General features: G+C 41.5%; 3 protein-coding genes across 3 annotated transcripts; 1 reads left to right on the forward strand and 2 right to left on the reverse strand.

The window, feature by feature from the left end:
• Positions 1-3,435: 3,435 nt before the first annotated feature.
• Positions 3,436-6,796, reverse strand: h3f3c (H3 histone, family 3C). Its single transcript, XM_072701382.1, has 4 exons — positions 6,652-6,796; positions 5,521-5,664; positions 5,101-5,254; positions 3,436-4,956 (listed from the first exon to the last, which is right to left on the reverse strand). Exons 2-4 carry the CDS (start codon positions 5,646-5,648, stop codon positions 4,828-4,830), a joined length of 411 nt encoding a protein of 136 aa, XP_072557483.1. The 5' UTR covers positions 5,649-5,664; positions 6,652-6,796; the 3' UTR covers positions 3,436-4,827.
• Positions 6,797-8,455: 1,659 nt separating this feature from the next.
• Positions 8,456-11,748, reverse strand: LOC111854931 (H3 histone, family 3C). Its single transcript, XM_023833425.2, has 4 exons — positions 11,596-11,748; positions 10,312-10,455; positions 9,892-10,045; positions 8,456-9,748 (listed from the first exon to the last, which is right to left on the reverse strand). Exons 2-4 carry the CDS (start codon positions 10,437-10,439, stop codon positions 9,620-9,622), a joined length of 411 nt encoding a protein of 136 aa, XP_023689193.1. The 5' UTR covers positions 10,440-10,455; positions 11,596-11,748; the 3' UTR covers positions 8,456-9,619.
• A 2,405-nt stretch (positions 11,749-14,153) lies between these two features.
• nop53 (NOP53 ribosome biogenesis factor) lies at positions 14,154-22,832 on the forward strand. Its single transcript, XM_023833423.2, has 12 exons — positions 14,154-14,397; positions 15,325-15,401; positions 15,733-15,820; positions 17,239-17,441; positions 17,526-17,581; positions 18,494-18,589; positions 20,113-20,214; positions 20,324-20,485; positions 20,741-20,916; positions 21,214-21,280; positions 21,608-21,684; positions 22,706-22,832. Exons 1-12 carry the CDS (start codon positions 14,186-14,188, stop codon positions 22,764-22,766), a joined length of 1,377 nt encoding a protein of 458 aa, XP_023689191.1. The 5' UTR covers positions 14,154-14,185; the 3' UTR covers positions 22,767-22,832.
• The last annotated feature ends 4,672 nt before the right edge of the window (positions 22,833-27,504 follow it).

Genomic DNA, 27,504 nt, shown 5'->3' on the forward strand with positions numbered 1-27,504 from the left:
TAACAGACCTTATCATGTAAACGAAAATGGCGAAACTACAAGGATTATCGTAGGAATACAGTAATCTTCCTGCATAACTTAGATTACCCCCAAACACAACTGATGTTTAGCAAAGTAGTACAACTTTACATTGAAAGGAAAAAAAAACCTTTTTCTACATGTCTCCCCCCTATAAAATTCTGAAAAAAATAAAAAATAAATAAAAAATAGGAAACCAGGCAGAATTCCAAATCAAATTCCAACACAACACAAATTTTATCTATGTTTTTAAATATCTTTCCTCTTCAAAATCATGTAAGTTGTCTTTGGCATTTGTGGATATGATAGAACAAGCGGTGTCGAAAAAGAGTTACGAGAGATTGCCAATGTTATAAACTGCATGAAGAGGATTTCGTGTTTTATAATGTTTCCTGCTGCCTCACAGTCAGAATAGGGTAAGTTTCCCGTTAGCAACTTACCCAATTCGATCCATGTCTCTGCATGGTTCCAAATATGTAAGTTGTTAACGTTAATAACTATGGGTTTGAGAAACATACCCCTGAATATGCCCTGCACGTGTGGAACAGTGCCCTCTGGCATACGAGATTCAAAATACAAAAATAATCCAGGTTCGCAATAAACGTACTTGAATGAAATGTTGCCACAAAAGTTGTGTAGTCGAGGCAGAAGTCTGTATCATAATTGCTTTTTAATGATTTGTCTTAATCAGAGTGTAGGCCTATATATCGCTTACACAGAGGCTATAGGTATGCACATGCGTGATATACCTGCATATACATATAGCCTGTGTACGCGTACAAACTCATCTTGACCATCAGTGCATGCGCGTATGCATTAGCAGGTGGTTGAATGGTGGCAGTGGGCGAGGTTGTGCTCGTGGCACAAGGTTAATCCTCCCCATACCCCGACGGCAGGTCCTAGCCCCAAAGACCCCTCCTCTTTCTGTTTGCTGTGCCGTAATCTCTCACTGCCTCTCTGTGCTGCGCTAATCTCTCCCCCCTCCTCTGCTCTGTTAATCTCTCTCTCTCTGTCTTTATATTCTACCGCCCCCTTCTCCACTGGTACAACGCAATACTAATCTGTGATCTGTCAGTCAGCACTTTGAGCCGCAGACAGACGGATTGACTGTAATCCCTCAGAGGAGCACAGATGGACTGACACTATATACAGACCTTGGAGAAGGTGAATGCGCAATTTGCGCGCACTACTCAAAACGCTCTCCCAAAGACATAAACAAACTCAGCACCCCTACCAATGACATAGACAAACTTAATATTTCTGAAACACTAAGCACCCAGACGCTGAAAACAAACGTTAAGACACCAAAACATGAAGTACCACGAGATTCACAAGTGGTCCACTGCATGTAAATGAGTGGGACCCATTTTCAGTCCGTGAGTTTTATACCCAAAACCATCTCATTATGTCTTCGTTCTGGGGGAACTTGGATAAATTATGCCACAGTTTAAGTCTTATTATTCCAATAAATTTATTACTAATATTTCAAGAAGAAACTAAATAAAACCTAATATTATTTTGTAGGTTTGTAGTTTAATAGTTTTCGAAATAATGAACTAAGGGAAACAAAAAAAATAGGCCTACTTTGTCAGAGAGGTACATTCTTTTAAACTCTGAACATCTCACTTTCAAAAGAACAGTGGATATTTATTCTTAATGTTTCAAGCCTTGTCAGTGTTCAGTTTTTTGCCTTTATAAGCATGTATACATACGATTATTTAATTTAGAAACTCTATATTAGTAATTTCACAGTCAGAACATATATTCAAATATATATGTCAGAAAGTAGCTATGTGTCAAATGCAATGTCAAATAGAGCTTTAATAAAACGAGAAAGGAATTGCAGTATTATTACTCGATTAAAAATTCCCAATGCAGAACTGTAGGGCAGACGATACTATAACGGATTAGTGGTATAGGCAGATAATTTATCTATTATTCCCCTTTTATAAATAGTCGCCTGTGTGGAAATTGGTTCTGAAACTTGAATAAACAGCTATCTCAGCTACCAAAAGTTGGATATATTCTGAATTCTTCTAAAACACACCAAACCAACAAACAAATAACAGTACAGATATGTCAATATGGAAATAAATCGCGGGAAAATATCCACATTTGACAGTGTGAACTCAAAATACGAATGAAAACCAATACAAATATAAAAAAAACTTACGGTGATGTATGGGAAATGATCAATTGAAATATTATTTTTTTACCCACAAATAAAACGAATTAGTCTGCAATCTATTATTATTTCCGACAGTGTTGTATACGACAATTAATGAATCCAGCCCCACAGTCTACAGAGCTTAGCAAATTCTAATATTTTATTTATACATTATATATTCTAATTGTATGCAAATCAGATGAGCTGTTATTGTAATTTCTCAATCAACAGATGCTTATTTCTAACATTATGCAGACAAAATAAATAGGATTAATGTGGAAACCTAAAATGAAAATGCCTTTACAAGCATGTCATCTGAAAACAATACTTACAAAATGTACATAGTAAGAAGGAAAAAAAATATTTTCTGTTCAATTTTCATAAGATGATATAGGTACAATCTAGAAATAATACTAGAAGATATTTGAGAAACGCTCTTCTACGAAACTGAAAACGACACAAGCGGGACAATGTCTCCACCTGGCGGTAAGACGGCTGGTTGCGATATACAGCATTGCGATAATTTCATACGTTTCCTAGGTTTCGTAAGTGGTTTGTTTACTGGTGGAGAAATACCAACATGCTTACGTGTATTTGTTCTGCACGTATCGGACTTAGTCATCATAAATAAAATTCCAGATGTTGACAAATGGTATTTATCATTGAATAGTGGTCCTCATTTTAATACAGAAATAGAAATGGAAGAAATGTAAGTAAAACACATATTAACATATTACATAACCGAGAGGCAGTGATTTGCTTTGCGGCACCCATCCCGCCCAGGTGCGTGACAGATGCTGCCGGGAATCCTCGTTAGAAGTAGTATGCATAAATGTATTGCTTTGTCCTTGTCTGAGCAGTGCCATCAATAAAGCAATGCAGCCATTTTAAGTAGAACATTTCTAAGGTTAATTTTGACAGTTCTAAAGGCAAAAGCCACATTAAATATTTACTTGATGTTATGCTCTCTCTCTGTACACACACACACACGCACGCACAGGGAGTCTTGGCAGAGACTCAAACCCTGGTCCTCTATTTGTACTGCATATTTTATATATATATATATATATATATATATATATATATATATATATATAAATATAAATAAATTGTGTACAGATCAATATAGGTGCTTATGCAAGACATACGTAACACTTACCTAATTAGCTCTCAAATTATCGTGTTATTAAAATGTTTAAAAGCCTTTTCATTAAGTTATGCCAATTAAAGAACAATAAAACACACAAGGGTATGTGTAACATTTATTACCATCTTAATATGAGAAATCTGATAATTACAAAGATCGGCTTAATTTAACATCTGGACAAGTTTCAATCAAAAGTCATAATGCTAAAGTGATGAGTCACCACAACCTGAGAAAAGGGGAAACACATTACAAGGGGGGAGGTTGTAGGGTTGCAATCGAGGGAAAGGAAATAGGGACCCTATTCAACTGAATTCAAACTTTTATTATCCTACTCACAAAATTCACAGCGGCTCTAAAAGCACACTTTTCAACATGCTGTAGTAACTTGTAGCTACTTGATAATGAAATGACATTTTGTAAGTTCTGACAGCTTTCAAAAACGTCACTGATCGATCTAATCTCTGCGTGAATATACACGTTTATGAAGTAACGCCGATGAGAGGAAGCCTCTTTGCTGCAGGCATCCCAATGCTTTGGCATAACATTGGTCAATGCCTTGCAAGCCAATTTTGGATCAGGAACAGAGAAAGGAGAAAAATGATGGCAAGTTAACATATGACTATAATAAAAAAAAACAAAGGGCATTTATAAAATATCCCCCTATAATAGTGGCCAGTGTAAATCAATAGCTTAAATTTATGATAACATTTTTGTTTCAGTAAAATACCATATTGCTGTTTTTTTCTTTAAAAAGTATTTTCTGCAGCTATGAAAAGACATGTATGCATTAAAAAAAGGATAGACACCATAACAATAAGAGTAATCATCAATATTGTAATAAACAAATGCTCTACCAAGTGATGCTTGTAGATGAATATAATTTGCTGTGCTGATCAGCAGACACAAACACACAGGCTACACATCATCACCCCCTCAGGCACTATTAAATCCATTATATAAATTCTCCATCATCACTATGTTGAATACTCACTTTGGGGTAGTATGGGACAGGAGATGAGCACTGGGCAGTGTTAGCACCCTGCTGCGGGAACAGTCACCCCCCCCCCCCCCCACCACGGCCCCCAGCAGATCAACCCTGGCATCACCCTCCTGCCTCATCCACCTTTCTGCGGCTTCACCCCCCCCAGCTGGGAGCCCATCTGTCACCCAGGTACTACAGTGTACCTCCATTATTTTAAAGAGCTGACCTCATGAACTCTCCCTGACCAGAGACAGGCTTCCTAAGCCGGGAACCAGTTGCTTTGATATTCTTGTGAGAATGTGTGTCTGATCAGCACTAGGCTGGTACATGCACAAAAAGGTACCCTAAAGGTCTGCTGCCAACAGCACTAAGAAAGACACAATTACACACTTTGTCATCATAATCATTGTTAATCTAAGCACTACAAACAGAAGAGGAGCGTGGAGCTTTGAGAAAGGGAGGGGAAGACAGACACCGTGGAGGAGGAAAGGAGGAGAACCAAGCTGGGGAGGTTTAAGCACGCTCCCCGCGGATGCGACGGGCCAGCTGGATGTCTTTGGGCATGATGGTGACACGCTTGGCATGGATGGCGCACAGGTTGGTGTCCTCAAACAGGCCCACCAGGTACGCCTCACTGGCCTCCTGCATTCAAATAGACAAAGGACCCAATAAGAAAAACACTCATCCCTTAACAAAAAGATAACAACAATGTTTTTAGCAGCCGTAAGCCAAGAAACACCCCCCCCCCCCAAAGAACCATGTGACTGTAAGCATGGGGTGACTGACCTGCAGAGCCCCAATGGCAGCACTCTGGAAGCGCAGGTCGGTCTTGAAGTCCTGAGCAATTTCTCTCACCAGCCGCTGGAAGGGCAGCTTGCGGATCAGCAACTCTGTGGACTTCTGGTACCGACGGATCTCACGCAAGGCGACGGTTCCGGGCCTGTAGGAGGAAAATATCTGAATACACCACACAATAGCAACACAACTGCTGTGAGCTACAAGCTGAACTACAAGAATACAATTAAGTGTTGTACTGCTGCATATATGAACAGACTGATACACAACTCCATTCCAAGGCTGATCTAATTCAACAAAAGCGAGTGCATTCTTAAATAGCCTAATTTGAAAGACATTTGACTTGACTTGACATGCGACTGAATCTACTTAAAAAAAATCTACTTGTTGTTCTTGTTCTTTTTTCCTCACCTGTAGCGATGAGGCTTTTTGACCCCACCAGTAGAGGGGGCACTCTTGCGGGCAGCTTTGGTGGCCAGCTGCTTACGTGGAGCCTTGCCTCCAGTTGACTTGCGGGCGGTCTGCTTGGTACGAGCCATGGCACCTTAAGGTCACCTGAAAATCAGAATTTTAAAGTACTTAGGCATCCTCCCTTTCTGTATGTGATTATTTTGAAATGTTTTACCACCTTTGTTTGCAATGCATTTTTCAACGAGAATTAACTAAGGGTATTTCGTTCACGAACGCAATATTCACAAAAAATTATGAAATACAATATAAAATAGTTGTTCTCACTTGTCACAGAAGTAAATACATGAAGGTATTTATTTGCGGTATTCAATAATGGATGGTCATTAAACTACTAAATAAGTTAACATCTAAAACAGATATAAATATTATACTTGACAGATTAATGTGATTCCAGTTGTGCAGTAAACCCGTTTAATAGGTGTTCACAACAAATTCTACAGAAACTCATTCAAGCCACAAGCGCCCGAAAAAAATAAACCTAGCAACAAAATCTGTAACCAATCAGCGTAATCAGTAATGGGTAGAGGCAAGGCATAAACTCTTCAATAACCAATCTGAAATTACAACAACCAATCAGCCAATCAGAATTCACGTTTCCAACCAATTAGATTGGTTCTAGCCCCCCTTCCTCCCATTCTGAGAACCGCCTCCACCCATGAGATTATGGCTTCTGTTTGAAACACAGCCGAGGTAAAGCGCTATGTATTGCGAGCGGTTGACTACCTTGAAAACTTTAAAAAATTATAAAAAACGGTAATATTATTTACGAAAATACATGGCGGAAATTAAACCTGACAACCTAAGGAACACACAAAGTTTCTTAAACACCTGCAGCGACGCTCAGCAACTGTATATTATCGAAGCAAACCCGGACGAATTTAAACGGATTTTTCTTGGTCTCCTCTGAAGTAGAAAGCCTGTTTTTCCTCTTGCGCTTCTGCACTCGGGTTTGTTTTCTCTTTGCCGTTGAAAAGAAAATACATTTAACTGGAATTTACGAAAAAACAAACTTTAAATAAGATTAAGGAAAAGTGCGTACTAAATTGTAGGGTTTCATTTTCGGCTACTTACCTCCTTTAGTGCAGGAACAAGGGATGAAATAAACGTTTAGCTTGTCTGACCGTGTCAGTATTTACTGTCTCGATCACACAATGGGAGAAAGCGTCCAGCGGGAAAATGGCCGCCGTGTCAATCACCCATATCCCATAATGCATTGGCGTTCGTAGTACACACCATTTTCATCTTATCTATAAACAAGAATTTAATGGTTATGTTATCAGTATCTGATCGATGCTATTTTCGGATGCCATTTGCTATATACATAGAGTCGCACCCACTATGGCTTATCACACATTTTCGTGTATATCACCTGATTCTATGCACCATGTTTCACCGTTTAAATAAATTCCATTACAATACAACTATACTGGTGTGTTTTATTTGTCTTAAAATGTACATCATCCGTCCATCCTTCTTCAATGCCCGCTTATAATACTCCAAACGACTGACTTATTCACAATTCGAATGTGGGAGAATTTTATATTTGGTAAAAAAAAAAATATTTAAATGAATGTGGGGAAAATGCTGTGACAAACTATGTAAAAAACGTTATAACCGTGTTGTTGAATATATACGTCAAATAGGATTGTGAGGACAGCGCAACATTTTCTCCTCTGTATGTTTAATTTGCATATAAAAGTGGCTTGAGAAGAAAGTTGCCCCCAAAGCTAAGTTGTCCATCATGTAATTGAAAATAATCTCGTTATATGCTACATATTGTCTGTAAGGAACATTAATTAAACAAATGCTCCGGGCAATAGTTCCATATGTTTAATGAATGTGTTTTTTCACCACAAACTTTTGTCGATATAGTTATTATAAATGGTTTTCTGTAAATCGCTGTCATACACAGAGCGGTAGCATTTGCTTATATTATTTCCATTTATCCGTAATGTTTGCAGATCTGGTTTATTAACAGGTACAAGCGGGCAAATACCCTGTTTTGGCCATGGCAGTCGTGTATTCAGGATAATTAGTTGGGATTAGTTCAGAGTGGCGGTTAAAGATTATCAAACTGTATAGACTTGCTTATTTGGAAAAACGAAAATGGGGACCAGATATTGTTAGCTTGGTACAAGAGGCCTGATTATTTTTTGTTTCACCAGTGGGGGAATTCATAATGATAGAAGCTGTCCATGTTCGAAACTGTACAATTATTATTTTGTCATATATTTCAATTTAAAAGTAAATAAAATGCTATAGAACTCATTCCTACTGCGTCGTTGACACCCTTGTTAAATTATGTACAAATTACGTTCGGATTAAAAGAAATACCAGGAATGGATGCTTGTGCCACCTCGCGATGAAAACGGGCAGCGATTTTACTCAAATATCCACAAACCCGATGTTAGTACTCTACAATGTATCACGGAAGATATACTTTTTAGCGATAAATGACAGAGACATTGGGATTAATTTGAACGGGTTAACATTATGTTTCGGTTAACATAGACTTTGCAATAGATCTCTTGAATTTTTATTTGATTAATTGCTAGTGACACCATGGCCAACAATATAGCTCCACATTCCCAGAATTGTGGATTCAAATCCCATGCCTGCTGTGTGCCAGCAGTTTGCGGGTTCTCCTTTCTGTAGTCCTAAAACATTCGCTTAGGCATAATGGCACTTCCAAACTGCCCATAATGTACACCGTGATCTTCTATCCTGCTAGTGTCCCTTGTCCAACACTCACCACAGATAAGCTAATTAGCTTTTATATTTCGACTATGGTGAGAAACTGGAAAATCCAGAAAACACAGGAAGAACCTGCAAACGCACCAATCTGCCCAGTGCAATAATCACTCTTTGGCAAAACTGTGTAACATCGATTTATTACCACCTTATATGAGAAATCTGGAAATTACAAAGATCAGTTCATTTAAACATCTTTAACATTTAAAAATCAAAATAAAAGAATGAAGCAAGGGTGTTACACCAACCTGAGAAACGGGAAAAAAAAACTGGGAAAATTTTAAGTTTTTTCTTTTTCTTTAAAAATAATAGATGGCAATCTAGTACACTTTAGAGTGAAAGTGATGCACATGGACAGTTTGCTACATATTGTCATTCCATGACTTTAAAATGCTTTGGTAACATTTACTTTATGTCGACTGAATCAAATTAATTTAAATCCTTTAATACACAGAGTAGTTAATACATTATAGGAAAAGAAATTAGATGGGCGAGACGTTCAGTAAAAAATATTGTTCTGCACGGTCCACATGTAAAAATGAATCTTAAACTTCTTTTTTGCATCTATGAAACTTTTTCTTGCGTTAAAAAAGACACCACAATAATGATGACAGTAATCATCATTGTTCAACTAAACAATTGCTCTACCAAGTGATGTTTGTAGATGAATATAATTTGCTGTGCTGATCAGCAGACACAAACACACAGGCTACACATCATCACCCCCTCAGGCACTATTAAATCCATTATATAAATTCTCCATCATCACTATGTTGAATACTCACTTTGGGGTAGTATGGGACAGGAGATGAGCACTGGGCAGTGTTAGCACCCTGCTGCGGGAACAGTCACCCCCCCCCCCACCACCACGGCCCCCAGCAGATCAACCCTGGCATCACCCTCCTGCCTCATCCACCTTTCTGCGGCTTCACCCCCCCCAGCTGGGAGCCCATCTGTCACCCAGGTACTACAGTGTACCTCCATTATTTTAAAGAGCTGACCTCATGAACTCTCCCTGACCAGAGACAGGCTTCCTAAGCCGGGAACCAGTTGCTTTGATATTCTTGTGAGAATGTGTGTCTGATCAGCACTAAGCTGGTACATGCACAAAAAGGTACCCTAAAGGTCTGCTGCCAACAGCACTAAGAAAGACACAATTACACACTTTGTCATCATAATCATTGTTAATCTAAGCACTACAAACAGAAGAGGAGCGTGGAGCTTTGAGAAAGGGAGGGGAAGACAGACATCGTGGAGGAGGAAAGGAGGAGAACCAAGCTGGGGAGGTTTAAGCACGCTCCCCGCGGATGCGACGGGCCAGCTGGATGTCTTTGGGCATGATGGTGACACGCTTGGCATGGATGGCGCACAGGTTGGTGTCCTCAAACAGGCCCACCAGGTACGCCTCACTGGCCTCCTGCATTCAAATAGACAAAGGACCCAGTAAGAATAACACTCATCCCTTAACAAAAAGATAACAACAATGTTTTTAGGAGCCGTAAGCCAAGAAACACCCCCCCCCCCAAAGAACCATGTGACTGTAAGCATGGGGTGACTGACCTGTAGAGCCCCAATGGCAGCACTCTGGAAGCGCAGGTCGGTCTTGAAGTCCTGAGCAATTTCTCTCACCAGCCGCTGGAAGGGCAGCTTGCGGATCAGCAACTCTGTGGACTTCTGGTACCGACGGATCTCACGCAAGGCGACGGTTCCGGGCCTGTAGGAGGAAAATATCTGAATACACCACACAATAGCAACACAACTGCTGTGAGCTACAAGCTGAACTAGAAGGATACAATTAAGTGTTGTATTGCTGCATATATGAACAGACTGATACACAACTCCATTCCAAGGCTGATCTAATTCAACAAAAGCGAGTGCATTCTTAAATAGCCTAATTTGAAAGACATTTAACTTGACTTGACATGCGACTGAATCTACTTAAAAAAAATCTACTTGGTGTTCTTGTTCTTTTTTCCTCACCTGTAGCGATGAGGCTTTTTGACCCCACCAGTAGAGGGGGCACTCTTGCGGGCAGCTTTGGTGGCCAGCTGCTTACGTGGAGCCTTGCCTCCAGTTGACTTACGGGCGGTCTGCTTGGTACGAGCCATGGCACCTTAAGGTCACCTGAAAGTGACAGTCCAAATTAGGAATACACGGGTTGCATGTTCCCCTAAACATGCAAATAAGTTAATTTGTATCAATAAATTAACCGTAACAAATAAACTTGTATCCTACTTAAGGTTCCCAGTGTCCTTATGGTTGGACAATGGACTGCTACAGTTTTTTTGATCCCATAGTTCCATTAGTTTTTTCCTAATTTGTTTGTTTTTGTTATTTTGTTATTATATGTTGACATGTAACTGTGAACATTTAAAATAAAAACTTCAAATAAATATTTGGATATTTAACTGCAACGCATTAAAATTTCTTTACATTAAAATAGGAAGTACATAAAACGGTCAATTGCGAAACACAAATGACTGAAAATACATATACCGTAATTATAAGGAGGAACAGTAAACACTTAACACCACTTCCAAACTCGAAAACAAAAATCGAGAGTGGAATTATACATTTTTAATAGGCTCTCGTTTTCCCTGCAGTTTTACGAACAACTTAGGAAGTTATCGTCGAGAAAGAAAAAAAAGGGGGGAGACCTCGGACACACCTGCTCGAGCGGTCGTGAATTAAAAATGAAGTACTCTGATGGACAAGTCTTTAAAGCAGACATGTAGCCAATCAATTACAAGCGACCGCATATAACAACCAATCGGAACTCTTCCCATGAATCAGGAGGGCGGGACCTGCCATTCGCACCACTCCCACACTTGCACAACGAGTCCCGCCCTCAGCGGCGAGGAAACGATGGCTGCTGTTATAGCAGAGCCGGGACGAGGATCTGCGTAATAGTACCTATACGCGGCTAAATTGGAACTGGAAAAAGATAAAAAATATTACCGATTTACGCATATCGACGCGGCAAAGATGAAACTAGACACTTGGGGGAATCCAAAAATATATAAAAAGACGCGAACCAACTTGGAACGGTTATGTTTATCCGAAGTGAAACACGCTGTGAAATGAAATTGATTTTCTGGTTTCTGAGAGCAGAAAGACGGTTTTTTCTCAGGCGCTTCGCAGTGTGGTTTGTTTTTTCGGTTTTGGCGAGAAAAAAACAAAATACTGATTTAAAAATAATTCCAAAATACTCAATAAATGCGTAAACACTTTAGGAACACGATTACCTAATTTGTAGACACTTACCTTTAAAATGTGCGGTCGTAGAGAGTGAAAATCTTGTTTGGCTAAACTAGCCGTCTCAGTATTTACTGTAGGTTCACACAATGGAAGCGGAGCGTCCAACGGGAAAATGGCCGTCGTGTCAGGCACTGTCTTCCCATGATGCATTGGGGTTCCTAGTAGGGCTCCATTTTTACTGCCTTGTTCCTCTTAACAGTTTGCATAAATATCACGTATATATTTAAGATGTAGAAGGCTAAATTTAAACTAAACAAACTTATTATCACAGTCATTTTGATACGTTTATTTTGTGGCTTTCTACTAAGTAGAATAGTAAGTAGTATGTTATGATAATATGGTAAGGGACATTGTCATGTTATCAAGTTATTTTTTGACTTTGTCGTATAAAATCCTGTAAGTTAAAAAAAACTTGGTTTTAAGTTAAATATTAAAGAGTCTGCTACGAATTGGGGATACTGTACCTTACCTGGAAGGATAAATTAATATGAAATTATATATATCAAATTATGCTACTCATGCAGTAAGTAAAGGCATTTCTTTATGTGAACATTTAACAAGTTACTGGAGAAAATTTGCATATTAGTATTTTGAGAACGAGGAATTAAGTCTCACCTGTTGTCTGTAAACATTGTATAGTGGATATGAGTTGTATTATTACACTGTGTTTTTAACAAGGAGCATTACCAGAAAGAATCTTCCAAAAAGCAACTACACCTGGCCAAAGTTCTCTGAGAACAAGGAAAACCCTCACAGAAATCTCAGAAATGAGGGGGCTGAGTCCTTGCCACTGAAAAGTTTGGGAATCCATGAAGTAGCAAAATGTTAATTCAGGCGGATAGCAGGACAGCACAGGAAAAGCCGGCAGATGGGCAGGTGAGGTGGCTTGGGTAGATGGCGAGGGGTTTGGGTAGCACATGTAGAAACACAGGGAGGCTGCTGTGCAGGCTGTCTCCCTTGATTTGGGACCTCCAAGTCGTTCATCCTGGAAGATGGGACAATAAATTGAAAGTGTGTCAGCAAGAGCACAGCAGGAGAGAGGCAATGCAAGAGAGCTGGGTTACGGTAATAAAGGAGCTCTGGCAAGGCTAATTATGGCAGCAAGAGGAGCAGAGAGAGGCAGGTGGAGACACAGGGATGAAGAATCCTGAACAGCAGCAGCCTAACGACACATGGCCACATCATCCACATACAGAGTGATAGCACTGACAGTACAGTTCAACAATAGTTAATGACAAGGATCCCCACCCAGCTCTGTGTCTCAGACTATAATTATATAATCATAGCTGGGGTGAGTGACTACCAAGAGCTAGTGTCCATGTAAGATACAGTGGACCCTTGACTTACGAACTCAATTTGTTTGCGAGAGCTGGTTGTAAGTCAAGACTATTTTTCCCCATAAGAAATGAGGAAACCTCCCAAAGCACCCCTTACCTAACCTTTTCGTGATTAAAAAAAGGTTTGTATAACGTGCTTAATTTACCAGAAACTAATATTTTTCCCAGTGTACTCACCATCTGCCTTTCATTTATCCACACTAGTAACAGCCTTTCTACCTCGTCTAACTCTGTTGATCGTGACTTACTAATTTAGCAACACTAGCTTCCTTATACAAATCTTTACTTTGTAAGATTGTCGAGATGGTGGATTTCGACATGCTGTACATATTAGTGAGATCAGTCACACAAATGCCACTCATATTTCTGCACAATTTCCTTCTTTTTGACTGATTGATTTCTTTACTTTCTCTTCTTTCCTTAGCTTATTTTTTTTTTTTGCTTTTTTGGGCCATTTTGATAGCAATTAGCTAAATTAATTATATAAAGCACTGCACTGACCGAAATGACGCCCACAAACAGGCGTATCTGGGCTCAGACTGACGCTTACAGGCGCCTCTCGGGCATCTCGGCTCTTTGTTTACAGCCACACGCTTTGGCCTCTACTGGCATTCGGGTCGTAACTCAAGACTTTGGTCGTAAGTTAAAACTAAAATTTTGGTTGTAACCCAAGTTGTTTGTATGTCAGGGTGGTTGTAAATCGAGGGTCCACTGTAAACGAAACAATCCTCTGCAGTCCAATGTAGCCCTTACCACTAAGGGAACTAACATAAATTGTCCACTGAGAGCAAAGAAAATGAGGGGGTTTGTGTAGAACTCTGGGGAATGCCATTCAGAGCTTTTGGGGTTAGGGTTAGGTTTAAGGTTATGTTAGTCCATAACTTTTCAAAAAGGACAAGATATACACACATTCATAGAGATGATTTTCTGCTCTCTTGCCAACTAAAAATACTTATCCAAGCTATAACTGTTTTTCTATAGACCCTCCTTGATTATAGTGCCACAGTGTTCAAACAACCATGATGGTTCCTGATACCGTGCTTTTTTGGGAAAAAAAATACAATTGAAACACTGTATCTACTCTATGTATGTGAGATACATTCCCTGTATGTGTGGACGTACTTACCCACATAAAACTGACTAATTTTGAAACGTCTAAATCCGGACGGATTAGGCAACACACCTGCCGGAAGGTCGACAGAGCTCGCTGTTCTGTGACGTCATCTGTCTGCGCCGTCGTTGTTACTTCCCTTTTTAATATGGCGGCAGTAGCAGCAAAACGAATAAAACGCGTGGCTGCTGGGCAGCATGGGTTTCTTTCGCTTAATCACACTCGTGAACAGAATTCTTCGCGAATCGGAAAGAGAAAGCGTGTTAACAGAAATAAAAAGAAAAACTGGAACAAATACAGTGACATCCAAGATATCGAAGACTTTTTGGATGATGTGAGACTACAGGAGAGAGCCACAGGGTGAGTGTTTGTCCTAGACAACTGGTTAAAGAGTTCATTTTTAAAAGTCGTTTGTTGTTTTTGAAGTCACACGTTTGTTTGAACTAGTCAACCCGGTAAAACTACTTATTTATCTTGCTAAATATGAGATCTAGTTACAATCCAGTAACTGCATTTGTAGTTACTTAAGTAATTTACTTATATGTAGTAATCTTTTTTTTTTTTTTTAAACCAAATACTGCTTAGAAGGGCAATCAGCTTACTCCCCCCTCCAAAAAAGGTTTGTTTTACAAGTTATAATTTGTACAAGTTTGGAATAAAATGGTGCCTAGTTTCACGCATCAGTGTTGAAGATATACTTTTCATTTTCAAAATATTACTAGTAGTGAACATTTGGACAATAAGAAATTTGGTATGTATGCTTAATTTCAGGAAAAAGTACCGAACCTTGAATTTGATCAAAAGGCCCTTTGGGTAGATTAGTCGTAACACAAGCTTCTCCGCAGACGAAAATACAACATGTCAGGAGCCTATTAATGACCTATTCACTTTATAAGCAGATGTTTACGTAGCCGAGTTCACTGCAAACAACGAATCATCCGCCTTTCCACTGATATGTGGTTTTATATCTGTAATGATCGTGTTGTTTCGCCTGTTCCCATAACCTTTTACGTTTAAGTACGCTATTGACAACAAGTGGGGAAAAGCTATCAGGGTTCGCATCAGTGCTCTGTCCACAGATAGTGTTCAATGTTGTTGTGTAAGCAGTTTAAAAAGTGAGAGGATTGAGAGGGGTATTGTAATTGTTGCCATGCCTTAATGTGCTAAAAGGCTCTGGTAGTGGCATATCATGAGACAGATATTATATCGTAGTGTATAGCATACTGAAATGCCATCACTTTATCAATCTAAAATGTTTTATATGTAATGGTTATTTCTTTGTTCTAGAGGCCTGCTGTCAGAGAAGCCAGACGACAGCTTGTTTTTTGTGGACACTGGAGACCAGAACAAAGTTGCCCAGGAAGGTATGTTACTGACTGAACATATAAGCTGCTCCCTTACATGAAAGGGATGCTGTCCCTGTAACCATGTTTAGGCAAATCATCGAAACAGGTGATTAAATGTTTGAGGTGTGGGTTTAGGCCCTCCACGTTCGGCTGGGCGGAGGCAGTACTTCCCCAACAAACCTACACCCTTTCTCAAAAGATCATTGACTATGTGCAAGTTTGCCATCAGTTTTTTTTTTTACCTTTACTGTGCTGAGCTTGATGTCAGGACTTCAGTATAAAAAAAAAAAAGATTTCATAATAGCCTTTGCTAATAATGTCATTATATTCATAATCTTATGTTTCGCAGCGCCTGTGACAAAGAGGGGCAAATCATCGAAGCCCCTGAGGGTTGACCTGATCTTACAGCATGATTCTCTCGTTCCTTCGCCCAAAGAGTAAGTATGAGCAAGTCTGTGGACAGTAGTCCAATTAAATCCATCCATTTTCTGTAACCGCTTGTCCTATTCGGGGTGGGGGCTGTAGCCTATCAAGAGGCTATGGGTGCAAGGCAGGAAACAACCCAGAATGGGGTGCCAACCCATCGCAGTGATTACTATAAGCAAATTATTTAAACAGTATTTGTACAGGAATGATTCGGTCCCAAGCTTTTTGATCCATATAAGTGATTGATCACTATAATTGTGATCACTATAAGCAGTTTGTAGTAGACAGGGCACAAAGTGGAGCATAGCAGAGGATGCGTTGTTGGAACACTCCAGTACCATACGGCAGTGTCGTCTACCTTCGATAATCAAGCTATACCTGTAGCTCCGCCTAACCATGCATGTGAACGTCTTGTGTTCTTACGCCTCGCATCAGTATTTAGCTATTTATTTTTGTGCTTTTGTCTTGTGACTTTAGTGTTCCTCTAAGATTTTCTTTTCCTCCCCCTTTTAATTCATTATGGGGTCGTCTTCCATGAGGCGCTTAAGTTACGCACATTTGAGTGAAGTGTAATGCCCACTGTGGTTAACCCAAAGAATGTAGGTGCTCCCTTTCAAGAAGTATAATTAATACATCAAGCAGCAAAAGGGGGATCCAGAACATAGACTATTTCATTTACATCGTGTACATAATTGAAATCCACAGAAACCGTTTTATTTTGAGAATGAAAGCATGACTGTAGCGTATAGTCTTTATACTGAAAGTGTTTGAGTTTTGCACAGAGCAATTGACATCATCCTATTACCTACATTAAAATGTCATAACTGATTTAATGATCTGAAGTAGCTAATAGGAATGATTTATTCCAAGTAATCCACAATAGACAATCAGTATAAGATACCTGCATATCTTAGGTTGTTTTGTATTGTCCGTTTTTTTCTCGCCAACTGATTAACTACTTCACTACCAAAGCACATAGTAAAAAAATGCACTGCTTAAGTGAGAATAGGCTTGAGTGAGAAAAGCACAAAGCGATGCTCCTATTTGACTGAAGCGCATTGGAGAATCAACCCCTATATCTCTAGTTCCTTTGTCTCCCTGTCCTTGTTACTCCGTGCCCGATGATGATTCCATCCTTGCGCTCACAGTATTCCTGTGGGAATGTGAAGATGCTCCATATATCCTGGTCGCTGCCAAGTGGGCAGTGCCCAGGGAACTGAGGGTCACGGTGTCTCCCCTTCCTCCAGCTTGTAACTTTGACTTCCAGCAGTCACTCTGTGCTGTGGTTCGATGCCTGCTTCTTTGCCTTGTGGTTCCATTGTTTGCCTTCCGCGTCTGTACAGGATGGGTATGTCTAACTTGTCTATCAGATTTTTTAGCGTCTGGCGGGCGCTGTAATATCGACATTTCTGTGGCCCGTCCTCCACAGCATTTTGGCCCATCAGCAGCCGAACGCCAAGAAACTCCGGCGCATTTCTCAGAGGGTCGAGAAGCAGGTGGCTAAAGGGTTACAGCTGAGAAGCCAGAAGCAGCTCCAGAGGAGGAAAGCAGGGGGCGCCACATCTTCCAGTGAGAAGAGTCTGCCTGATGATGACCCCAGCAGACCCTTCTACGATATATGGGGACAGGAAGGTGAGTGAGCTTGGTGGCGCATGCGGGTGACCTACCATAGCATACTGAGTCTTCAGCTTTTGTCTTATACCTTCTGCCTGGCAGAGATGCTATCTGGAGATGCCTTTTACCTGGAACAAACAAAAAAGAAGCCTGTGAAGGTAAGTGACTTTTTCTGGTTTTCAGTGTTTTTTTTTTTTTTGTTTGTTTTTGTTTGTTTGTTGATATGTTGGGGCTGTTTTAAACATTCGCTCTGCAGTATGCTGGAGTAGTTAGGGTATATTCATCAAGAGAGACGAGCACAGCAGATAGTCAGTCCCACTACAGTGCTACTACCGCGTTCCTGGAAAAACCTCCTGCGGTAAAATACAAAATACATGTATCCAATGGGAAGAATAGGGTTAGGGGAATGCAACTGCAAAACTTTATGACTTACACCAATCAAAATGAATTTAATTAATAACAGTGCCAGTGGCCAATAAGGTAATTGTATGCATTTTAAATAGGAATTAATAAACTGTATCATAAACATCTCCTGTGGGTCTTTAGATTCAGATGAGAATTGCCAACCCAATATGCCGAACTTGCTTACTTGTCGATTTGCCGAGAGTCTGGAGTAGTGATGGTTAAAACGATGCTCCATGAGCCATTTACTGTATTTTCTGACTCCACTGCAAATGAACTGTAACAAAACGTTGCTGATGTCCTGTCGGATGGCTAGATAAACACCACTTCAGTTCCCTAACCTCTTCAGGGGCACCTCAGCCGTTCCATGTATTTGTTACATTTAACCATCAGGTCATTCAGTTTTTAATTAAATAATGTAGTGAAATAATTTGAGTATTGCTAGTGATTCAGTCAACAAGTATGAATATGTTTGATGGCTACTGCAGAAAGGTTTTGGAATTGCTAAGCTAAAGTACTCAGACATAAGTCAGTTTTATACCAACATGAAGATCATAAGTGTAGTTGTCGTTGCCAAAGACTTTTACGCAATGCTGCATGTTTGTGTGTGTTTCATAATAAGTCCTTTCTGATTTAAAGCTACTTCTTTCGACTCGACTCTTTCTCAGCGTCCTGACAGGCTCAATGAGAAGCCTTCTTCTCTGCCAGCTGTGGAAATCATTGGCCCAGGAGGATCCTACAACCCGGACTTCTTTGACCATCAGGTACTGCCAGCTGCCCTCAGGTCCGGTCAGACGCAGACCAGAGACGCCATTCAGCTTGGCCATTTTCCCGCTGCATACTGTGATTTGCTGACTAGTCTTGGAGGAGAACACTTCATGAATCCCTAGGTTGAAATCTTCCTCTGCTCATGATTTTGATAGATTAGTGTATCTGCAGTTTACCTAGAATGTTGCCTTATGTTTCAGGTGGAATCTCTCTATTTGAGAATTGTGTAACTGGGCGTGATCTATGGTGGGGATGTCAAAACCAGTCGCTGGAAGGGCCATATTAAAAACCACCAATTACTGACGGCATGAGTGATTAGGTCTAGGTTATGTCTGTGCTATATATAATCAAGGACAGAAAAACATTACAAATGCTACCTAACTTTGATAACCTGTAGGTGTTTTGTCTATTCCATTTTAAATTAGTGTACACAGTATGTACAGTACCTGTACAGACAGCAGTATTATATTAAGAAATAAAGGGTAACGTCACGTGAGCTACCTGCCCAATCCATACTCTGCAAACATTTTCTCTATGCTTTGACAGTGTTGAAGTGATTTGCCTTCTCTATTTTATATAAACAGGGTACATACTTGTATAGGGAATATTAAATGTAAAAATAACAAAGTGCAAAATGAAGTGCCCTAATAAATTACACCAGCACTGGAAAGAGTGTGGATGATGAGATGAAGACTGTCTGTTACCAAACTCGAATGTTACCAGAAACGCAGCCAGTATGCTAACGCATTTGAGAGGATCATTCGTGTGTATGTGTGTGACGGAGCAAGGCAGAGACTCCTCTGCAAGTCAGTCTCCCCGTGGCATTTAAGGCACTTTTACCAGGAAATCAGATCGGCTAAAAAAAAATAACTACAGGTACTTTCCATCTGTTTTTTATGAGGTTCTTTGTAAAAAAAATAAGCATGTCAGCACTCTGAAGCAAGGTGACTCCTACAAAGTCTGATGTTTATACAGAAAAATACTTCTACGTGATAAGAACTCGGCGAAGTTAAGAGTATCACTGTTAAAAATTAACCAGAGGGAATCGCAGCGCAGTAAGAGTAGATGAATGACCACAGGTGCTTTCCACCGAAGCTGAGGAATCTGGTTCCTGGTGCTGAGTTTCAGGACAATCTCGACCGCCCAGATAGACTAGGCAGGCTGGGGGGGGTGACCTTCGTGGGTAGGGGGGCGACAGATGAACAGGGGGGTGACTTAGTTGGGCAAGCAGATGTGGGCCTTGAGTATAACGTGGTCTAGAGGCCTTAATGTTCTGAATCTCTTACCGTATAGATAGATTTGCTTTTTTGTGGAGGTAAACCGCAGGGACCTGGCTTATTGATGAAGCTGCTCTTATTAATTCACTTGTCGCTTCTGCATTAATGCACCACGGGATCAGCTTCAGGAATAGACTCTGCTAAACATCCAGGTCTAGCTTTGGGATGCTGATTGGAAGGGGGAATCCAGCCATGATTGTGGTTTAGGGGAAATGCCACGTGTGTGTGTGTGTGTTGTGTAGGCCTTGCTGCTCGAGGCCCATATGGTGGAGGAGAAGAAGCAGAAGGAGGAGCTGAAGCTGGCACAGCAGCTGGCTGTGCGGAAGGAAGACATCGCCACAGAGGTACTGCCACCCGCCCCCCCTCAGTTAATCCCTTTCACACAATCCCCCCGGGCCATTCCTGCCCACATCTGCCCCTAACCTGCCCCTATCTCCATCCCCATACTTGCAGGAGACAATCTTCCAGGAGCAAGTCGAAGGGTTGGTGGAAGAAGATGACGAGGAAGAGGACGAACCCAAAGGAGAAGAGGAGCCAAAAGGCAGCGCGCCAGCCGTGGGTCGGGAAAAAAAGACGGAGAGACAAAGGAAACGAGAGAAGGCACAGAAAGAGAGGGTATGAAAATGTCGGGGAAACCTTGAGGCTGGTCTTCAACAAGCCTGTTTTAATGGGGCCTGTTTTGTGTTTCCTTTCCCTTTGCCGCACCGGATCTTTTCCCATTGGCCACGCCACATCTATCTCAACCTCAGACCTTTTAAGCAGTTTGTCAAGCTGTTAACAAAATCATCAGTCATCCTTTTGCATGCTCGGTAACGGCAATCCGATGTTTGAGCTTTCCGACTGCACATCTGCGCGTTCTCCCTCCTGCAGGAGAAGGAGAAGCGCACACAGAGGGAGCTGGTGGACCAGAGGCAGCAGTTGTTCCAGCTGCGCTCCATACGGGCCGACCTGAAGAGGCGTGAGCAGCGCACCAGGCAGAAGCAGGCCCAGTATCAAGCCCAGAAGGAGGCGCAGAAGTTCTGTCCCCAACGGCTCGGCAAGCTCAAGTCAGTCATCTCTGATCACCCCCGTTTTGCTTTCATTTTACAGCCTGCAAGCCTGGTGATTTCTGTCTGAGGTCCTGCCCTTAGGGAAGGCCTCAAGCAGATATAGTCTGTCAGTGTCTGAATCCATGGTACTTAACATCCAGAAGTTATCTTTAGATGGCTTTAAACTGGCTTGGATAGCAGCCTGGGCTGGCCGCTTTGCATGGAGTAGGCAGAGTAGGCAGGACGTAACACATTGTTTATGAAACTTCAATGATGAATGACATTGTGTGACTTGACCTGCACTCGCTCTCTCAGGTTCCAGGCTCCCGATCTGGAGGTGCAGCTGAGTGATGAGCTTTCTGGCTCCTTACGCACCCTCAAGGTGAGTCAGGCCGTGTCCCTCCATCTCTGGTCTCACCCTGGACTGTAGGTGAGAGTCTAAAGACCCTTCTGCCTCACATTGTGCTGTTAGCCAGAATAATCTGAATAAGACTAACCAAAACTGAATTTTTTTTTCCCCAGTGAATTGCCTGCCCAATTTGTGTTTGTTTCCTGAAAAATCTGAGTTGTGTATCAGTTCACTAGTTTGTGATTTTTATGTTTAATATTCTAAACCTGGCATTAGAAATGCATCCATTTAATTTGCTTGCCATGTTTCATAACCCGTTTTTAAGCAGTCCCCTTTTCTGTGTAATTCTTCCTGTTGTAGCCAGAGGGCAGCATCCTCAAAGACAGATTTAAGAGTCTACAGAAGAGAAACATCATTGAGCCCAGAGAGAGAGCCAAGTGAGTAACCCTGGGCTGTTACTGGGCAACGATTTCTGACCAAATCGCGGATTGTCAGCTGCCATTATATAGAGCTACAGCACATGCTAGTTTTCTCTCTCCTCATCATTTTGCTTGATTTTATTTTAGACAGTGTATCATCTAAGCGGATGTATAATACAGACCCCAATATAGAAAGTCTGAAACCTTTAGGGCTGTCTTTCAGGATTCTTGGATTTGCACACTTGAGCGAGTGTAGCATCACTGCCAGAGAGAGGCTTGTGCATTAATGATAACAAGCAATGATCTTGTTGTAATAAAACTTTACTGTCCTGTTTATGGGAGAATGTAATTACAGTACTCTAGGGGCTATTTCCAGCAGATTGATATCGGTAGTTAGGTGTGTGAGACCCCAGCCAAATGAAGGTCAATGAGCAAAATTTCCCACCCCAGCCTGCTCTAAAAGAGTAAATTTAACTCTGTCTCATGTGTAGATATGTCTAATTGATCCACAATTTGTTTACTAACATTGTGGATTGCTGTGTCAGTTTAATGAGTGAAATTAAGTTTCTGTTTTATAGTTGTATTTAGGAATTAGGTGGTATTGTGAGGATGCTACCTTGCGACACAGAAGCTGCTGGGTGAATTCCCAGGATTAGATCCAGCTCTTGGTCTTTGGGACATGCAGAACCTAAATTGTCCTTGCAGAATATTCAGGTTAATAACTTGGAAGACTAGAAAGATGATTAAAATTGCAGTCGTGTTTTTGTAGCGATTCTGCTTTTCATGTGCTGGTATTATGGGACACGTTTATCTGTAACAAAGAGGAGACACTTTAGTCTTCATTCCACGCCATGCAGAACAGGGAGTGTCACATTTTGGGTGTGTTTTCATATATGAGGAGGATCCTTCGTCCTCTACATCTTTCGTAACCAAGATTAGACTGAATGTGCCCTATTATGTGACAAAACATTGTGGTTCATATCAAGTCTTGACTGTCCAGTGTCATGGCACTTCTGTAACTGTGAACACTGTCCTGCAGGTTCATAAGAAGAAACAAGGTGAAATACGTGGAGAAGAGAGCCTTCAAGGCCATCACGTGAAGGCGGAAGCCAGAGCAGGGACCCATGCTGTCAAACGCCCTTGTCAATAAATGTCTTTCAAATAGATGTTGAGCAAGATTTTTTCCCCCCCTTCCCTCTAACGCCCTATTTAATTAAAAACCATATGTTCATTACACTATGGCCATCAATCTGATGGATGGCTGTTAAAAATTATAATTTCAGGACCATCTCAAGTTTGATAGTTAACATGTCGATTTTCTTACTTTGTCATACAAAAGCAGTAGCTGCTGCTGAGACTTTCGTTTTACAATCGGTGATCTCAAAGTCGCAGATTTTTTTGGCCTTTATTTTATAAAATGTCAATCAACGTGTAAGGCACTGAATACAGGTCAGTTTTAGGTAGGTTAAATCAAAGCAAATCCCGACGCTGTGATGCAGGATAGTGCCAAGCTGTTAACATGCAGCATGTGCCACAGTATATTCAAATACCCTAAAGTGAGATGGGCCCCATGCGGGCTCAGGCAGCGCTTCTCAAACTGCTCCCCAGGGACCCCCATCCAGTCCATAAAATGTCTTTCGGAGGGAGCAAAAACATGGACTGGCCGGGGGTTCCTGAGGACTGGGTTGAGAAACTATGCATTATGGGTTGTGTAGTTTGATTCCTGCCCTTGTCTCTTTATGTATAGTTTCCTGCTGCAGTGTCTTCACATGGCCTGTTAGTATGTGAATACCCTGTGACAAGCTGGCATCCAGCCTGGGGTTTCCCCTGCCCCGTGTCCTCTGCTCCCCAGACAGGGACGTGGTACTGGAGAAATGTGTGTGGAAGACAGATAAGATGTTCCCTTGGGCGGGGGGGGGGGGGGGAGTGGTTTTGTTGTCCCTGAGCCTTACAAAAATAAATACCACAGCAGTACTCCTGCAAGACCTAAATAACCTGAAGGAGTGTAAGGATAAGCAGGCCTCGTTTAGCCGCCGAGATCCGTTCCATTGACCAGGTCGCTAAGTGAAAATCGGGGCAGTCTTGGTGTGACTGCGACTGCTTACTATATTAATTCAGCCTTCCATACCCAATTGCTTTTATCCTTTGTGAAGTGAACTACATTCTACTTTTAAGGATCCATTGTATGTTGTCAGCTGTATGAGATTTAGTCGCAAATGTGTGCATTGTTTGAGAAATGATTTTTTTTTTTTACTGTCATATTTGCAGGTGGTCACTAACCACAGAGACTGCCTCTCTCGACTTTCCTGCTAGTAAGGATTTTACAGGGTGGTAAAGAGGGTGAGGACACATCTCAAGGTCCTTTCTTTTACGGGCAAAAATGTTCATATATCCAGGGTCAAAGGTGTTAAGGTGGAGTTTGCGGAGGGCAGCAGTAAGCGTGGCTGAGTGGCTTACGGTCTCCGTGTCTCCAAGTCGGCAACAGGAACCTTGAGTGAGAGCAGTTAGTGAGAAATCCTTATTAAACGGGGCCCTGTGATGTGAAAGGTTGTAGAGTCTCGAGTGAAGACTAGGCCTGTGATTTATGACGCCCACCATGTTCGTTTCCGAGCGTTGCATGCGGCTACATTTTCGGTACCGTGCAAATAACGGCGTTGAAGTATCGAGGCAATTTGATTCACGCCTGGTCGAAAGATTCCCTATTTTATAGAAGAACATATAGAAGAAATTTTGACCTCAAAATATGCTGTAATATCCATCATACATCCACTGTATGATTTTAAATGTCAATAAATATTCATGGAAAATTGGTCATGATTACAGCAGATGTTTACTTGATTACTTTTGGGCACCTTGTGATTAAGTGCTGTAAATGTTTTTAAATTTCTCAGACACTGGTAAACATGATCTGTATGTGTGTACGTTTTTCCGCCTAGTACGCCTTCTGGCCGCTACTCCGGCCGTGCAGCAGCGTAGCGTGCGTACTCCCAGCATCCTAGTTCTTAGTATTTGCGTATACCCTTAAAATGATGTTGAATAACGACTTACGGACATTTCAAGTTACGAACGGCCATTCGAAATGTATCGTATCGTGTTCGTAAGTAGAGGAGCGTCTATAGCTTTAAACTGTGTTCTTTGGCAGCCTGAGACTTGCACAGCTCTGTGTGTGTTTCTGATAAATCCCAGCGACCCTGTACCGGGTACGCAGTGGGTGGATTGGATTTTTAATAAATAGGTGATAAAATTGGAAAACTGTCATCCTAGGCCATTACAATATTTAAGAGAGTAATAATTTATATAGTAATGAATTCCCTTTTTTAAAAGCAATTTTCAAAATGACTGAGTGCAATCACACTTCGATAACTATAACTGTGGAGCCTATGATTTAATATACTATCCATAATAAATCCTTTCTTTCATGCGAATGTAACATCCACGGAATTGTCTACTATAGCAATAAAGGCAACATTTGAATAAAAGTGTTATTCTCTCTTTCGTTAACAACTTTGATTTGATTTAACTATTTATGGTTTATTTGACATGGACAGTGCACATTAATAAACATAGAATGTAAATGTGCCAGAATTAGCCAAAATGGCTATTTTACATCTGTTGTCCATGTGCCGATGGTAACAGGTCAGATGCATTAGGTTGATGGTTGCACCTTAATGTTTTGGTGTATTTTCCTGACGTCCTTAAAAATAGGAATGTTGTTCTAAATGTATACCATAAACATCTATGTTCATCAGCTCTCAATGTGTTGTTATCTTTGCCATGTGACAAGAGAAACTGAGCTGTTTGAAATGAACCAACCTATAAACGAATAGCTTAGATTTCTATCTGTCAAATTGTTAATGTGTAATATGGTTCTTCGAGAAAGCCTAGTTTTAACTCGGTGCTCAGTAATCAGTGAGTATTCCCAGCTATACAGGAAAAGCAAAAGTCCCCCCCTGACTGGTAGCCTCCTTAGAAATGTGATGTTTAAAAATCCTGGTTTCGCAGCAGGAACCTGACCGTGATACAGAATGTGCTTATGTAGTTCACAGAGTTGAGGAGCCATTACTTAAACCCTTAACCCCCTGTCAACATACATGCACACCTACACACAACGAAACAATGCCAACACGCTACCTAGTCAAACTGTCGACCCCCTAGGCTTTTTAAAGAGACTCACGGTCACCTTTGTCCCTCCGGCAGATATTCGATATTCTCACCTTTCGTAAATAAAGCTAAAATAATGATTTCCCTGCATGCCCGGACTTGTTGGTATGAGACTGAATAAGATGGCTCTCTGGTTGGATTTTTGAGTTCTTCAAGCAAAGAATCTCATCTTGCTGTTCTCCTGTGTGCATGTGGTGGGAGAGATTTCCCTCACCGACCTTCCTTGCATCTCTGCAGTGAGGATTATCTGCCTCCGAATGTATACGTGTCCTACTTCTCCGTCTTGCTCGCAAGCCACTCTCTCTCCCAAGGCAGAGAATATAGCGTTATTTGATCAAACTAAGGGATCCAATTCTGACCTCTCATGGAAAGAAAGTGAAAAAAAACAATAAGTGAATTGCTCTCCTCAACCACTATCCTATTGTTGCCTCCAGCACTGCACATCCAAGCTGACAAGAAGGTTCCACCAGGCCGTGGGTGGAGGTCTCCTTGTTATTGGACCCACTGGTGGTGGGATGGTTGTTGATTCCAGCACATTAGCTTAATCTTTAATTACCCCTGTTTGAGGGACAATGATGTATTCTCCCTGCTTGCTGTGCGTTAACAAAGCTGATTCGGGTTTAATCCACAAAGCAATGCAGTCTTTACCGAAGAATCATCCCCGTTCTCTGGCTATTCCTGCAGCCTTGTGCACGCAAGCTTTTTCCATGACCTGAAGAAGAGCCAAGGCTTTGCTCGTTACTGAGCATGCTCTGTTTGTGCTCTATCGCCTGTCTGACTCGTTCAAGCATAAAGAGACCTGTTTCACACAGCCAAACATCAACTTAGTTAGACTTTCTTGTCCCCAATGGGGAAATCCTTTTCCACGGAACTGAACACTCCAAAAGAATTAACATCACGTTTTACACCTGTCATTATCTGTGAACTGGAATGTGGCCAGAGCTTGTTTCTTCAATCTTTTGACTTGCTTACCGGAGCACGTCCTGCTTCCCATCCACTTAACGTGACAAGTGGAATGGGATGACAGCCGACGTAATGGCGGGTCCAACATATCGGCTTGTATGACAGTCATCGGTGTGCCTCTACATGGCTGTTTCGCCGGTTACCTTACCATAAAAACCCCAGGCGGTATGACGTGTGAAGAATGCATGGACTGAATATGACATCATTCAGGCCGTGGCACACGCAGTGGTGTAGCTAGAAATTCTGGGCCCCTTGACAAAATGTCACCTTGCCCACCCCGCCAAACGTTTAGCATGATTTTACATATTCAAGGGCATCTGTAAAGTCTCAGGGCCCTTGAATGTGCCAAGGTATCCACGCCCTACTGTACCCCTGGGCAAAGGCTACTTGGTATCTAATGCGTGCAGAATGATGCTGAACGTCAAAGCTGCGATTTCTCCATCTGGGTATGCACCGCTCCCCTCGGCCATCACCAGATGTTTCAGTCCCAGCGAGTCACGTGATCATCACAGCTGTGTGGAAAAGGTCCTGGAGTCTAACAGAGCCCCAATCAATGAGCATCCCCCCCGACCAGCCAACACGGCATGAAGATGCAAGTGTGAGCTTTGGCTGACCAGTCAGAGGACCTGCTATCGTAAGCGGGTCATGTGGTCACCGCTAATGGGGCAGAGAGGTCGGCAGCTGCAGGCCTTGACACAAAAGCTTCGGCAATGA

Source organism: Paramormyrops kingsleyae, chromosome 17, assembly GCF_048594095.1.
Source record: "Paramormyrops kingsleyae isolate MSU_618 chromosome 17, PKINGS_0.4, whole genome shotgun sequence".
Classification (NCBI taxonomy): domain Eukaryota; kingdom Metazoa; phylum Chordata; class Actinopteri; order Osteoglossiformes; family Mormyridae; genus Paramormyrops; species Paramormyrops kingsleyae.